At 36.9% G+C, this 16,841-nt stretch overlaps 1 protein-coding gene across 2 annotated transcripts in view; it reads left to right on the top strand.

Annotated features, from left to right (window-relative positions):
* The window catches only part of ARHGAP26 (Rho GTPase activating protein 26), a 542,258-nt gene that overhangs the window by 337,255 nt on the left and 188,162 nt on the right, over window positions 1-16,841 (top strand). For both annotated transcript variants that reach the window (XM_074291699.1, XM_074291700.1), the window contains one exon: window positions 1,593-1,698. In XM_074291699.1, the coding sequence (XP_074147800.1) occupies window positions 1,593-1,698 (106 nt within the window). The remainder of the gene's footprint in view (window positions 1-1,592; window positions 1,699-16,841) is intronic.

The following is a 16,841-nucleotide window of genomic DNA, read 5'->3' on the forward strand; positions in this document are numbered from 1 at the left end:
TGTAACCAAGGGCAAGTCATTTAACTCAGTTTCAGGCAACATTCCCATATCATATCCATCAGTAAGTAATTTATTATATGCCAGGCACTGTTCAAGAACAAAAACCCTCTCAAGGAGCAAGCTTACATTGTGCCTGCTTATTGTCACTTCAATTAGATTGATTTTTGTTTAATTTTTTAATTTTTAATTTTAAAAAATTAATTTAATTTTTAATTTTTATTTTTTTGTTTTGAGTTGCAAATTTTCTTCCACCTTTTACCTCTTCTCTTCTCCACTAAGAAGGCATGCAATATGATGCCCATTATACATGTGGAGCCACATAAAACATTTCCATATTAGCTATCCTCCCTTAGATTGTGAGTGCCTCCTTTTACCTTTTTTTTTTCTTTTCCCAGTATTTAGCATAATGCTCAGCACATAGTAGGTACTTAATAAATGCTTGACTGGAAGTTATAGATAGGTTGTGATTTGTTGCAGTGGGCTGAATTCCTATGCTGATGAAATAACAGGTATTTTGTATTTGGACTTTGATCCTTGTTCTGTGTTGTCTTTATTGCGAGAGAATCATGAAGAAAAATCCTTGGACATCTCATCTGCTATGAACTGTTTGTTGAAAAGAAAAAGAAAAAGATAGATAGAAAGAAATGAATTGGGAGTAAAAATGAAATTGCATTGGACCTTTCTTAGAGGAATTCTAAGCAACCATTCTTTGATTGATTCCTCCCTATAAATAGCCTGATAACTCAGGGCATAGTAAATGACTTTTCCCTATTTAATAATAATAATTCACTCTATTAATGCCTTAATACTTAAAAGTGGTTTTTTGTATCACAGTAAAGGAGGGAATGCACATAATTTCATCCTCCTTTTACAAATTAAAAAAACAGGAGTTATATGATTTTCCCTAGAGTCACTCTGGATTGAAACTTCTATCCCTCCCTCCTAATTAAATTTGGAATTTTTTCTACCACACAAATTGCCAATCCTTGATAGAGAAGAATACTGATGGGCTTGAAAAAAGATGGTAGAATCAGCATTAAAACCAAGATTGGGGGAGGGAAATTGAATTTATAATTTCTATTGCCTTAGTTACACCAAGCTGTTTGTTGCCCTTGTTTTGAAGATAATTGAACATTTGCACTAAGGTTGTGTTGAGGTGATATTTTGATATATGACATACTAGTTTGTTTACCATATATCCCACTGCATAAAGTTCCTCATGTCCTTAAAACTAAGTAGCCACATGAGAGAGTTCGTTTCTGTTTCGTTTGTCCCCTTCAGTGGTGAGGGAGAACTACTTTCTGTTCCATTATTTTTCATTGCTCTGACTTGAGTTCACATTCATCCATCCTGTTACTCTGTTATGCTGTGAGGCCTTCCTGTTTTACAAAAGGATCGTAAAGACTTTCCTAACCAAGACCCTTCCTTCGGACAGGTAGATGGCGCCATTAGTACACAGAGTTAGGGAGACTCGGCTCCCTGAGTTCAAATCTCACTTTAAACACTTATCAATTGTATGACCCTGGGCAAATCACCCTCTGTCACCAAGACTAATTCCACTTTGACAATGCTCTTTTACACCCTTTCCACAGAACTGGAGAATCAAGAATCTCGAGTCTCAGAAATCCATGCCCTTGTTCATCGGCTTCCTGAGAAAAACCGGCAAATGTTACAGTTACTCATGAACCATTTGGCAAAGTAAGTTTTTAACTGATTTATGTGGTCTCATCTCTCTTTGAATGTTCAATTTTTTTCTTAGTTGTGTCTACTTAGTTACAGTATTCATGTTGAATGGTAAAAGTGTGTGTGTATAAAATGTGTGTGTGTGTGTGTGTGTGTGTGTGTGTGTGTGTGTGTGTGTGTGTGTGTGTGTGTGTGTGTGTGTAAGTAACTGAAACTTGATGGGAAGAAGGACATGAGTTGTTTAGTCTTCATTGAACATTGAAAAGACTTCTACAAGGTGACAAACCATTATGACTTCTCCCTTCAAAATTCAAAAGGGAAAGTAGACGGTCCTGGATTAAGAATCAAAAAACCTGGATTCTAGATTTGGCTTTCCAACAACGAGCCACATGACATTGAGTTGTTTAATTATTCTGCCTTGGTGTCTTCTTCTGTCAAATGGAAATATTAACACCTGGCCTGTCTGACCTTCCAACCTTGTGAGTATCCAGTGAGATATCAATCGATTAGATGCAGTGGATCATTGTTGGGCAAATATCTAGTTACTGTAGGGATAGGCAAATGGCTTAATGAATAGAGAACTGAACTTGGAATTCAAATCCTGCCTCTGCTTGTTGTATACAACTTCTTGTTGTATGATCCTGGATAAGTCATCTAAATGCTGTGTGCCTTCTTTTTTTTTTTTTTTTTTTATTTCTAAAATGATAGTGTTTGAACTAGATAAACTTCAAGGTCTTCTCCAGGATTATTGTCTATGATTCTATGCATACAACCTGTTTTTCATTACTTGGGTTTCTATTTTTCATGCCTTTAATGCTATGAGAATGTATCCCAGAAGACCTTAGGATCTTCTTTTTCCCAGCCCTCCTTTGGCTAGAATGAAATACACTGGAGAGACACAAGGAGTTTAGGAGACCAGATAATGCAAATCACATTGAGCAATTTCTCAATTATCCGGTTGCCTTTCTGACAGCCTAGTGGACAAAATGGCTTTTGTGTTTGACTAGGACTCATGCTGCAGAGATTTAGTTCCTTCGTGAGGATAATCTGATATCCTACTGAGGGAGAATGAGCTGGTGTTGAGATTTCTGTAAAATGCTTGACTTTACCTCCTGGAAAGAGTATGTAAGTGTTGCCATAATGATTTCCATGTGTTTGAATTTAAAAGCAGGAAAAGCCCTGTGTGCTCAGTGAGAAGCAATAGGGAGGGTTCAAAGACAAGCAGCTCTTCTGGTCTGGATTACATGTTCAGGAATAATTAGGAAAGAGATCTGCAAGTTACTAGGGGGAATCCTGCCTTTTCTCCCTACCACTCTCCTCCCTAAAAGGAAATGGCCAAAGAATCCTGAAGAACTGGGCACAAAATAATTACAGATGCTTTTTGATAATCATTTTGTATTTATTCCTTTCAGTCTCCAGGAAGGAATTTTTAGAATTGAAAAATGGGTTTAGATTTTAGTTTCAAAACATTGCACTTGCATAAGGAGGAGTGTACCCAAGAAAGGGAGAAGTTTCAGGTAGACAAAGCAGCCAAGTACTTACAAGGAATAACCATTGCATGGCTATTAGGTATTAAAGAGATCTTTGGGCCAGCTGAGAACAGCTGGAGGAGAAAGAAGAAGAACCAGCTGCTAGAAGAGTTCTCTGTCCAATTAAACAATTGGGAGAACCTAGAGAAATGGAGCCTGAAGGGAAGTCCATGGTCAACAGAAGGCTCAGAGTTTGTATCAGATTTCCTTATTATTAAATTGTCCTCATGAATGTCAGGAATAAAAAAAAAGAATACTTGATGTGAATTTTGATGAATAAAATTTGTCAGGTAGTTACTTTTTTGAAACTTTTCCTCCTTTCTACCCTGTGGATTGTAGTCAGTTTGTCCTTGTCCATGGGCCAAGGATCATGGCAGTTATATAATTTCAAGCTGCAGCTATGATTTTAATTGTTTCCTTGAAACCTGTCCAAGCTAGTTTTGTTACTTTTAAAGAATATTTCTGAACCATATTATTGTTTATCTGGGGTTTTCCCCCATTGCTTTTCATTTTTCTCTTTCCTTGAGTTTTTGTGTCATTCATGTATTCAGTTGAACATGGGATCATTAGAAATTTTATATAATGAAAAGGTCTTAGAAGCAATTGTTCCACCACATCCCTTCTGTTTTCCTGCCTCTGCTTGCAGTATGGTACTGTGAGAAGATCACTGGTCTTGGAATCTGGAGAGACCTGGATATAAATCCTGGTTTTGATACTTAATTAATTCATTATTCAATAAAAGCTTGTTGAATTACTAACCTTCAAATCTGTAATCTTGAGCCACTCATTTAATGTTTCTGAGCCTTATTTTCTCATCTACAAAATGGGAGTAATCTTTGTGCTTGCTGCCTTTCAGGAATGAAAGTTCTCATTGTTTGGCATTTTTTTTTTTTTAAATTACTATGAACTCTCCCCTTTGTCTTTCCCCCTCTTTCCCCTCCCTTTCTGTTCTGTCCAACATCCCTAAAGGAGAGTAAGCAAATGAAGCTTGGACAAGTTAAATTACTTGTCCTGGATTAAATAGTAGAAGATCATTATTGTCAGTCAGCATTGATTATTCACTTAGTTATGTTTCTCACTTTCCCTATTATATCCTTCTTCCTTCCCCTATTATATCCTTACTTACAGATGCTCTTAAAAGCATTTTTTTTTCCTCTTTTGCATCTCTGAAACTTCTCAAATTATCTCAAGGAGTTTACTGGCTAGATTTCCCAGGCTGCATTCTCACTGGCTACCAATAATAGATCCCAGATCAAACTCCATTTGGTTATTGTTTGAATTCTGATTGATTCAGATTGAGTTAAAGAACATTCATTTCTCCTTTGGTCAGAAACCTGGGGGTCTTCCCCTTCCAGATTCATATATTCATTTATCTGTTTATTTTAGATTTTTTGGACTTAACAAGTGAAAGAAGAGATTCTTCCCCTCAGTTGCTCCCTAGCCGTAATTACTAATGGACGTAGTGACCTGGTGGACACCTTAGCTTAAAAAGTCCAAGGGCTCCCTCTGCATCCAGGGCCATCTCCAGGCGTCCTGAGACATATCTGGCCACTCGACCTAGATGGCTCTAGAGGGAAACGTGAGGCAGGTGACCTTGCCCAGCTTCAATCTAACTCACTTGAATGTCATGTTATCATTTCCCTGATGTCATGGTCCTCTTTGAAAATGAAGGAGAAACAATTAAGTTCTAGAACAGGCAAAGACATTTCAAGATTGCTATCATGTCCCAACTTCTTCAAGGCCACTATTTTTATTTTCCTTTAGAACATCTTCTTATAATACGATTTCCCATTGTCAGCTCACGAGCCTTTCTGTATCCTTCCTGAAATGGGCACCCCAAAAGTGAGCATAATCTTCTAGTTATGGTCTGACAGGGGCACAGGATGATGTGGAACTGTATCCTTCACATCTTGGGATTTTGTTCATGTTCGATTTCATTACATAGTTCATTTGGAGCTTAAAGATAGCTTCCCTTCTCCCCTTCTCTCTCCTCCCCCCCCCCCACTTCCTCATTTTTGGTTTTGTTTCCACATCCATTTCTTTCTTAGATCCAGCTTAGTAGTAATAGCAATTCACATGTACATATTAATTTGAGGTATATGGACTCCTTAAATATGCCTTCAGATTAGGTAATGTGAGTGAGCATTATTGTCTTACTATAGAAATGTAATCTCATTGAGATCAGGGACTGCTTTATTTCTTTTCCTAACAGGAGGAATTTCAGCAATGCTTGTTGATAGATTGATCTCCTTTTTACAAAGAAGGAAACTGGGGCAGCTAGGTGGCGCAGTGGATAGAGCATCAGCCTTGAATTCAGGAGGACCCAAGTTCAAATCTGGTCTCAGACACTTAATACTTCCTAGCTCTGTGACCCTGGGCAAGTCACTTAACCCCAGCCTAAGGGGGAAAAAAAAGAGAAGTTTAATGTATGAGTCCAAGTTGTCTTACTCAGAATTTAATGTCTGATACACCAAAGGCAGCTAGGTGAGATGGGTCTGATGTCAAGAAGATACATCTTTGTAAGTTCAAATGTGGCTTTAGACATTGCTAGTTGTAAGCCTTAATTATTCTTTTATAAAATGAGGTAAAGAAAAAACGAAAAAGCACTCTAGAATTTCTGCCAAGAGCCACCCCAAGTTGGATTCTACTGAACAACAAATCGCCTTCAGTCCCACAAATGTGAAATGTTGCATGCCCTTTATATTGAGGTTACAACAGCTAGTACATTATGTGACAAGTCTGATGTAAATGTGTTTTTGTGCAGTTAACTTTATGGAACTGAAGTATAGGACTTTAAATTTGTCTCTGTTAAATTTTATCTTGTTTGATCCAGATATTTGTGGAAATTTTTAGAACAAAAAATACAGGTGAGAGATAAAAGGCCACAATATGAGTGAGAGGCAGACCTGGGATTAAAAATCACAGCCTTTTAGTTTCCAGCATCATTTTTAATACCTTGAAAGTTGAAATCCATGAGAGAATGCATAAAATGAAAGCTGATGCCTGAGGACTATTTTTCAATTAAGAGTAATTTTTCAAGAATTCTTTTTTAGGGGCTTCTTTTGGGGCTTTCTTTCTTTATAAACTATAATATTGTTGCTTTCCATTTTGGTATTGCCCAAGATCTAGGAGTCTAGAGATGAGGGGACTATGCATGTGTTTCCAGTTTTCTAAAGCTAAGACGCATCCTGGGATATGCCAGAGTTATCATGCCTACAACTTATGTCTTTCTCCCTAATGATTTACTTCCTTCCTAACTTTCAGTCTCAGTGTTGGTGTTCTACTGGAAAACATGCCATATTGACTTTCCTCATTACTGGGAGTATTTGTCCTATGCTTATTAAACTTGTGGTTCAAAGGAAAATAAATTTAGAATTGTGTATTTTGAAAAGGAATCTCTTGAAGCACTTTCCAAAGCTCATTTCCTTTAGCTTTAGAAGGGGTTTTAATGCATGTTTAATCGCATCACAACATAGTATTTTCACTTTTTTTTTTGTTTGTTGTTTGCTTGTATTTTGTTTTCATTTTCGTTTTTTTCCTTTTTGATCTGATTTTTCTTGTGCAACATGATAATTGTGGAAATATGTATAGGAGAATTTACATGTTTAATATATATTAGATTACTTGCCATCTAGGGAAGAAAGGGTATGGGGAAGGGAAGAAAAAATTGTAATGCAAGGTTTTGCAAGGGTGAATGTTGAAAATTACCTATGTGTATATTTTGAAAAAAGTTTTAATTAAAAAAAAGAGAGATGTTTAACTAGAAGTATGCTTAGGAAAATAAGGCTTTAGGGGAGAAAAGGAGCCCACATATAGATGCTCATGTGTGTGCACATACATACACACATACACACACTGCTTTCCAAATACCAAGTATGGAATTGGTTTTGTTTGAAACCTCAGAAGGAACATAACAATTATAAGTGCATTTTGGCTGTTTCTGGGATGAACTTTAAATCATAAAATATGATAAGCGACTGGTGTAGGAGATCAAGTCTTTACCCTAGAGGTAGAAAAACCTAGGTTCAGACTCTGCTTACTGGCTCTGTGATCCTGGTCATGTTGCTTAGTGTTCGTTTGCCTCAGTTTCCTCCTTTGGAAAACAGGCATAAAAAATAACATGTATCTCCAATGGTTGTTGTGAGGAACAAATGAGAGAATAATTGCAGTGTTTGGCTCATGTTGTACAGTGTATAAATGTTAGCTGTATTATTACTAAAGAAATCAGTTTTTGCCATATTGATATGGTAAAATATGACATAAATTAAAAGAAGGCCATGCATAAGAAAGTCTTATTCTGATTTTTGTTATTTAACTTTAGGATGTGTCCAATCTTTATGATTCCATTTGGGTTTTTCTTGGCAAAGACACTGGAATTATTTGTCATTTCCTTCTGCAGCTCATTTGACAGATGAGGAAACTAAGGCAAAGTTAAGTAACTTGCCTAGGGTCACAAAGTGCCTGAGACCTGATTTGAACTCATAAAGATGAGTTTTCCTGACTAGCTCTAATACTCTGTCTACATTGCCCCTTAGCTTATTCTAATAATAAGTTGTTCCTTTAGAACATGGCATTGAACGTTGGAGAACGTTGAAGGGGAGAAAGATGGGCTAAAAGGTACGTGGAAAAGCAAACTAAAGTAGTGGGATTGATTTGGAGTTAACAAGTGAAAGAATTGCTGTTATTTTCAAGTCTTTGATTGAAACCTTATGTTAATTTATATTATTACACTTTACTATTTTCATTTTCCAGGAAATGGCTTGTAATACAAGTATGAATAGCATTAAAGGAATAAAAGCAAAGGAATAGTAGTAAAAGAATAAAATTCATGTTGTAATGAAGAGAATTCCTAATTAACTAGGAATTAAGAAGAACTAGGTTGAATTTCCATCTGATACATTTACTTTGTGCAGTAGACTAACTTGAGTCTCAATCTTTTCATTTTTAAAAATGGAGATAGCAATAGAGCATGTATCTTACAAGGTGATTTAGAGAATCAAATGAGACAATGTATGTACTTTGCTGACTTTAATGTAATTAATATTATTCTTGCTATAATTACCTTTTTTAGTATATCTTCAACTGTAAAACTAGAGAATTTCATTCTAGATAATTCTGGGGTGAAAGGAACAGAATCAGAAGAAAATGAATGAATATAAGTATCTAAGAATTACAGATCCTGGGCAGATTTCTGAGCCTCAGTTTCCTCATGTCTGAAATTAGGGAGCAGGGCTAATTGATTCTTTCAGGGCCTTCCAGATTTAAATATTATGATCCTATAAAGAGTAGGTGTGTTGAGAATAGTTTCATATTAGTTCTCCTGGTTCCTTAGCATAAGGCTATGTTTATTATCTGTCTCATATGTGCCATCCACAGTGGCTCATTGTTACTTCACCTCAGTGTTTATGGCTCATTCTAGTTGGCTTCAGGTTTTCAAACATCAGCTAAAGGAAGGAATTGTTCTGTCAAACTTTCAGCCAAGGATGCTGAAATACCAACAAGAGGAGTGACTTCTCCAAAATGATATGGGTGGAGTTAGGAGGAAAACATGGGTCTTGAGTCCAGCTTTTACAGCAAAAAGTTACTTGCTTGTAGTACCAGTGGCAGAGAGTGGGCTTTATTGGGCCTACTTCTACAGTGTTTGTAAGTAGGTTGGTAGGCTGGTTCTTTTCTCAAGGCGACCTCTATGTCTCCTTTTTGGCCTATTGTCCCAGCCTAGACAGACATCCTCAGCTGAGCTATTGCTGCCAGAGATGCCAAGCTGCCCATTCTTTCCCAAGAGAGCTGGCCACTGCTGCAGAGAGGGGCCAGAGATCACTTGGTTGCCCCTTGAATTCTGTTTCTTTTGCAGGACCTGGTGGCTGAGGTCAATCCTGAAGAGACAATGAGTTAATCTGGGTCCAAATTAAACAAAATTAAAAGTTTAACTGAATAGGGCCAGGGGTTGGGGACCTATTTTGATCCTTCACCTCTTGCCAACTCTTTATCTCTGTTACCTTGTCTGCTGCTGTTATTTTGGAGCATCTTTTAAACATTGCATTAAACACATAGGGCCAGACTGTCAACCACAGAGTGATTTTGATGAAGCATGCAGGGCAAATGCTTATTATTCAAAGCCCAATTTTAACAGAATAAAATTACTTCATTCCACCTGATCCAAGGCAGATCATACATTGACCTTCTATTCCTCTTTACCCCTTAGCCTTTTCCTTAGCACATTTCTCAGCTATCTTTACAAATGATAATGTATTTTTTTGGGGGGGAGAGGTTCCTATACATGCCGGAATCTTCAGCTTGGTCTTTGGAAATCGGAGATTTTAGGAGCTAAGTAAATCTGGTTCGTGTGAAAATGCCTGTGGTCATAGAGAAAAAGTCACCATGGGGTGTTGGCTAGTGGTTTGGGCCAGACCCTGGTGAAGCAGGAAGAACCCCTGAAGGCCTCGCAGGGATGCCAGATGGAAAGGAAGCCACCAGGGCCTGGCCAGAGCATGGATTTATTGGATACTACAGTAATTCCCCTTCCTCTCCCCCTTCCATGAAGATGAAATCCAACTCCGTGACAAACTGCTTTCCAGATCAGAAGAGTGAGTTATTTCCTTGCCCATCGACAAAGTCCCAGACTTAAAAGTGGAATTTTACAAAGTGGTTTTAAAGTAAATAGTCCTTTTAGGACAATTACCTCTGAAAGGGAGAGCTTCCCACAGGTCTTCAGACATGAAGGGTTCTTTGAGGAAAACCATATTTAATTTTTCTCCATATCCAGATTTTTGACTCCTATTTTGTTGCTCATTTAGGACATGATATAGACCTCTAGGCTAGTATGATAAAGCCTGTCAACTACTTTTCAGTTGTCAAATGCAATAAATAAAATAATTGGGATTACAAAGAAAACCAAAGACTAAGGAAAATAAATGTCATCATGAAAACCCAGAATGCCTGAGGGTTCCTACTGAGAGAATCCACACTGTGATTAAGACTAGGTAAGAATTGAGGCAAAGAATTGCCTCTCTTAGTATCAAAAAAATTCATTCTGGGAGGGGAAGACCCTCAGGGTTTTTAGCCAAAAGAGAACCAATTGCAATTTATATTTATAATGACCAATTGGGGTTTGGTCTGAGATAAGAAAAAAATCTAGCTGTTAAACCCCAAGATATCTTGAGTGATTTCTATGTTTTGTTTTGTTTTTTAAAGGAATATATTAACATGTTCAAAGAAGGAATGGAATTCTTCTCTGTTACACTGTGGATCTAATTATGCTTATTTCCTCAAAGAAAGTTTTACTCTGTTTAGATAATATTTCTTGTGTCTGCTGTATCCAACTACTGGGTGTAAGAAACAATGTAATATAGTAGATGGAGAACCAGGCTTAAATTCATGAATACCTGGACTCAGATTCCACTTTTGCCAAATATTGACTCTGTTCCAATCCCTTAATTCAGTGCCATGGGCAACTTTCAGACTATAAATTGCAGAATAATTTTAGGTAAGCATGGATAGAATGAGTTTGCTAATGAGGAGATATTCATTTCATTGAATTCACATATCTGATATAAGAGACTGTGTTAGGCTCCCAGGGGACAAAGATCTGCCACAAACTCTTCCCTGAAAGAAATTGCAGTTTGCCTAAAACAAGTAACAGTGCCACAAGGAGGAGTGTGATAAGTGCAAAGGAAAGGTCCAGGCAAAGAGCCACAGGAAATTTGAGGAAGGAGAGAGCTTTCTCTGTGCAGAGTCAAATGAGGATACACAGCATAGGTGGCACCTGAGCTGGGCCCTGAAAGAAAGGAAGGATTTCAGTGGATGACAATAAGAGGGGCATGATTGGCTAGTGTTAGCAAAGATGAAAAAATAAAGAGTTGATAAAAAGAGTGTGGATTTGGATTTGGGGAACATAGGGTAGGCCATTTTTTGTTGAAATCTAGGATATTATCTATATTGATATCTTATCTGTATTATCTGTCTATCAAGTATTGATATAAAAATAAAGGCATCAGAAGTGATAAATATGACATAAATTTGGGAAAGCATTGTAGTCAGCAACATGGCACAATCATGATAAGACATCCATCACAGATAATAGAGATTTGCCATTTATTTATGTGAAATAGCTCACAGGGTCAAACCAACCACAACTAAGTGACTGAGCAACTTGCTTTTGGAGGGACATGACTTTTATAGCTCAGAGGGAGAAGGGGAAAATAAAGACAAGATGGAGACAATGACAAGATTTTATATTGAAATGTTGAGTGTTCTTTAAAGACAGTCTGAGAAAACTGAGTTCCCATCAAGGCTTTTTCCTCCTCAACTCCACCTACTGATTTTCCTGGCTTCCTTTGAGTACCAAATAAAATTTCACTTTTTACAGGAAGCTTTTATTAGTACCTCCTTTTGACATGAGAACCCTGAATCAATCTCTGTCTCTGTCTCTGTCTCTGTCTCTGTCTCTATCTGTCTTTCTCTCTCTCTCTCTTTCTCTCCCTCTCTCCCTCCCTCCCCCTCTCTCCCCCTTTCCTTCTCTCTCTCTCTCCCTCTCCCCCTCTCCCTTTCACTCCCTTTCTCCCACTTCCCCCCCTTTCCCCCCTCTCCCTCTCCCTCTTCCTCCCTACCTACCCCCTCTCCCTCTCCCTCTCTCTATCTCTCTTATCTCTCCTTCCCTCCCTCCCTCCCTCTCCTTCAAGGAGACTAGGAGATAGTTTCCTTGAAGGAGTTTCAAAGAGAGAGAGAGTTTCAGGGTCTCCTGGGACAGGTCTCTCAGAGGAAAGCTTAGCATTCCCCCCCAAAGTCAGAGAAAAAGAAAGTGTTTCAAGGCTCCTCTTGTTTCTCTGTTAATTAATTCCTTTTCTCTGTTAATTAATTCCTGTTTTTCCATATGTAGCTTGTTTGGATGTGTTTGTTTACATCTTGTCTCACTTTTTAGTCTGTAAGCTCTTTGAGGGCAGGACTGATTTTTGCCTCTTTCTGTATGCCCATTGTTTAGCATAGTGTCTAGCACATAATAGTGCTTAATAAATGTTTATTGAGTGAATGAAGCTGGCCACACTCATAATGATAAAGTTTTTCAAAACTGTCAATGGCTCCCAGTGATCTGCTGAATCAAGTATAAAGCTTCTAATCCTGTCTCTTCAAGACCCTTCATCCTGTGACTTCAGTCAACCTCTCTACCATTCTACCTTATTGAAGTGAACCCTAAACCAGCTTCTTCTTGGTAATTGCTAAAATGAGGCCATCTTGTTCCTATTGTTTCTATTAATCATATAATGAGGTCAGTTCTCCCAAGTATCCTGTTTGTAAAAAAATTATGTGAAGCTAGAATCCATTCAGATTCAGTTCTTTCTCTTGGTATGGATAGCATTTTTCATCATAAGTCCTTCAGAATAGTCTTGGATCAATGTATTACTGAGAATAGCAAAGTCATTCACAGCTGAAGAGAATGATTGACACCTTCTGTACAGAGAAAGAGCAGGTATCCAACCCCAAGGAGACTAACAGTAGACAGTCTCCAGATAACACCCTAAAGGGGACTGATACCTGCCCCCCATCACATAACTCTCTCTTAGAAGAGACTATTAAAAAGGTAAGAGAGTTTGAAGAAAAATGGGGAAAGGAAAGAGAAGCTATGATAGAGAATAACAACGTCCTGAAATTTGAGTTGGAAAAAATAAAGAATTCACAGGAGGTGCAGGGAAACAAAATTTGTAAATTATAAAAGGTTAAAAAAATCACAGGAAAGTAGAATTTCTGAGTTGGAAAAGATAAAAAATTCCCAAGAAAGTAGGATTTGTAATTTGGAAAAAGAAAATAACTCACTTAAAAAAAAAAAAAAAGTGAATTGGAAAAAAAATTCAACAGCAAAATAATTCATTTAAAAACTCAATTGGACATATACAAAAAGAACTAAAAAATGTGAATGAAGAAAATAACTCATTAAAAATCAGGACTGAACAAATAGAAATGAATGATTCCTTGAGAAACCAAGAATCAGTCAAACAAAACAAAAAAAAAATGAAAAGCTAGAGAATAACGTCAAATATTTAGTGGGAAAATCTATAGACCTGGAAAATAGATCTAGGAGAGATAATCTTGAGGATCATTGGGCTTCCCGAAAATTTTTATGAAAAAAAGAGCCTAGATTCTATTTTACAGGAAATCATCAAAGAGAACTGTCCAGAGATAATAGAAACAGAAGGGAAAATAGGCGTTGAAAGAATTCATCGAACACCTTTTGAAAAAGACCCTAAAAAAAGAACTCCACGGAACATTGTGGCTAAGATGCAGGACTACCAAACTAAGGAAAAAATATTGCAAGCAGCTGGGAAAAAACAATTCAAATATCCAGGTGCCACAATAAGGGTCACACAAGATCTGGCTGCTTCCACATTAAAGGATCGAAGGGCCTGAACCTGATATTCCGAAAGGCAAAAGAACAAGAATTATAACCAAGAATAAACTACCCACCTAAGTTTAGCATTTTCTTCCCTGGAAGAAGATGGTCATTTAATGAAACAGAGGAATTCCATTTGTTTCTAAGAAAAAAAAGCAGAATTAAACAAAAAATTTGATCTACATCTACAAGACTCAAGAGAAGCAGAAAAAGGTAAAAAGAACTCTTGAGAACTGTATCTTTGTTGTGGATATACAGAAAGTCCACATGGATAATTTGATTTTACTGATATAACATAAAAAAAGGGAAGTAGTAAAGGGAAGGGGATAGTATCAGAAAAAGGGAAAGGAGAGATAAAAAGAGGGAAACTACATCACAGGAAGAGGCATAGAAAACCTACCACATCTGAGGGAATTTAGAGAAGGGGAGAAACATTGTGTGAATCTTACTCTCATCACAGTAGGCTGAAAGAGGAAATAATTGACATATTTGTTTTTCAGAGAATTTTCTCTCACCTCATTATAATGGGTGAGAGGAAAAGGAAAAGAGGAATAAGGGAAGGATACAAGAAAGGAAAAGGGACTTAAAAGGAGGGGGAAGGGATACTAAAAAGGGAGGGCTGCGCGTCACAAGTGGGGTCCATAAATTAAATACTGGGGAAGGAGTTCTGGGGGGGACAAGGGAAAAAAAGCATAATCAGGGGATATGATGGCAGGAAATACAGAATTAGTCATTTTAACTGTAAATGTGAATGGGATGAACGCTCCCATCAAACGGAGACGGATAGCAGAATGGATCAAAAGTCAGAATCCTACAATATGTTATTTACAGGAAACACACTTAGAGTAGGGATATACATACAGAGTAAAGGTAAAAGGTTCGAGCAGAATATATTATGCTTCAGGTGAAGCCAAAAAAGCAGGGGTAGCCATCCTTATCTCAGATCAAGCAAAAGCAGAAATTGATCTAATTAAAAGAGATAAGGAAGGAAACTATATCCTTCTAAAAGGTAGCATAGACAATGAAGCCACATCAATACTAAACCAAGTGGTATAGCATCTAACTTCCTAAAGGAGAAGTTGAGAGTTGCAAGAAGAAATAGACAGCAAAACTATAATAGTGGGAGATCTCAACCTTGCACTCTCAGATTTAGATAAATCAAACCACAAAAGAAATAAGAAAGAAATTAAAGAGGTAAATAGAACATTAGAAAAACTAGGCATGATAGATCTTTGGAGAAAACTGAATGGTGATAGAAAGGAGTATACTTTCTTCTAAGCAGTTCATGGAACCTATACAAAAATTGACCATGTATTGGGACATAAAGATCTCAAAATTAAATGCAGGAAGGCAGAAATAGTAAATGCCTTTTTCTCAGATCACAATGCAATAAAAACTACATTCAGCAAGAAGTTAGGGGTAAATAGACCAAAAAATAATTGGAAACTAAATAATCTCATCTTAAAGAATGACTGGGTGAAACAGCAAATTATAGAAACAATAATTTCACCCAAGATAATGACAACGATGAGACATATCAAAATTTTGGGATGCAGCTAAAGCGGTAATAAGGGGAAATTTTATCTCTTTAGAGGCTTACTTGAATAAAATAGAGAAAGAGAAGAGCAATGATTTGGGCCTGCAACTTAAAAAGCTAGAAAAAGACCAAATTAAAAACTCCCAACCAAAAACTAAATTTGAAATTCTAAAATTAAAAGGAGAAATCAATAATAATACTGAAAGTAAAAAAACAAAACAAAAAACTATTAAATTAAAACTAAGAGTTGGTTTTATGAAAAAGCCAATAAAATAGATAAACCTTTGGTAATTCTGATCAGAAAAAGGAAAGAGGAAAATCAAATTGTTAGTCTTAAAAAATGAAAAGGGGGAACTTTCCACCAATGAAGAGGAAATTAGAGCAATAATAAGGAGTTATATTGCCCAACTTTATACCAATAAATTTGATAACTTAAGTGAAATGGATGACTACCTCCAAAAATATAGCCTTCCTAGATTAACAGAGAAGGAGGTAAACTGCTTAAATAGTCCCATTTCAGAAAAAAGAAATAGAACAAGCTATTAATCAACTTCCCAGGAAAAAATCCCCAGGACCAGATGGATTTACATGTGAGTTCTACCAAACATTTAAAGAACAATTAGCCCCAATGTTATATAAACTATTTGAAAAAATAGGGGATGAAGGAGTCCTAGCACACTCCTTTTATGACACAGACATGATACTGATACCTAAACCAGGTAGGTTGAAAACTGAGAAAGAAAAGTACAGACCAATCTCCTTCATGAATATTGATGCTAAAATCTTAAATAAGATATTAGCAAAAAGACTTCAGAAAATCATCCCCAGGATAATACACTATGATCAAGTAGGATTTATACCAGGAATGCAGGACTGGTTTAATATTAGGAAAACTATTAGTATAATTTACATGCTTCCCAAGATTCTTGTGAGTGAAGAATATTATATAATTATAAGTTTAGTATAGGTTGGCTGGGCTTTCCTCAGAGCTTCAAAGTTTAAAGAATATACCTTCAACAAGTAGGAACTACTGGTATTAGCTTCTAGTAATCAAGGTTGTTTAAGAAGGTATGAAAAATCGACCTTTTGAGCTTACCTTAAGCCCAACTTTTCTGCTCTTTCCTAGCAGCAATCTTAGTGTTTTATCCAAAGGGAGGGAGGATCTCTTCCTCCCCACTTCCCAATAGAGTGGTTTTTCAGGGTAAGTCCCTCAACAATCTTGTGGATTAATCTCTCTGAACTCCTCAACAGCTCATTACAGGACCAGAAGCCAGAAATCCTAGCTTCGACTTTGCCAGCTTCCTCTAGTCACTAACTACCTTTCCTACCTCAAATTTCTTATGCTGCTTTTCATCTCTCTCATGTATTTATCAAGTACTTTTAATTCCTACTTATTTGTATATGTGGCTTACCCACCTTCTATACTATAGCTCTATAAGAATGAGAATTCTTTTGGTGTATACCTTGTATTTTTCCCAGTGCCAAGCCCAAGTATCTCTCCCAAGTAGCACTTGATATTTGCTAAATCTTTGCTAATTTGAATATAGAGTGCATTTTTCAAATTTAGTTTCTCTGTATTTTATAAGTACACACACATGTGTGATGCTACCCAATGGATAAAGTTTGAGATCTAAATCCGACCTCAGACACTTACTACTTATGTGACCCTGGCCAAGCCACTTAGTCCTATTTTCCACCGTTTCCTCATTTA

Source organism: Sminthopsis crassicaudata, chromosome 2, assembly GCF_048593235.1.
Source record: "Sminthopsis crassicaudata isolate SCR6 chromosome 2, ASM4859323v1, whole genome shotgun sequence".
Taxonomy (NCBI): Eukaryota; Metazoa; Chordata; class Mammalia; order Dasyuromorphia; family Dasyuridae; genus Sminthopsis; species Sminthopsis crassicaudata.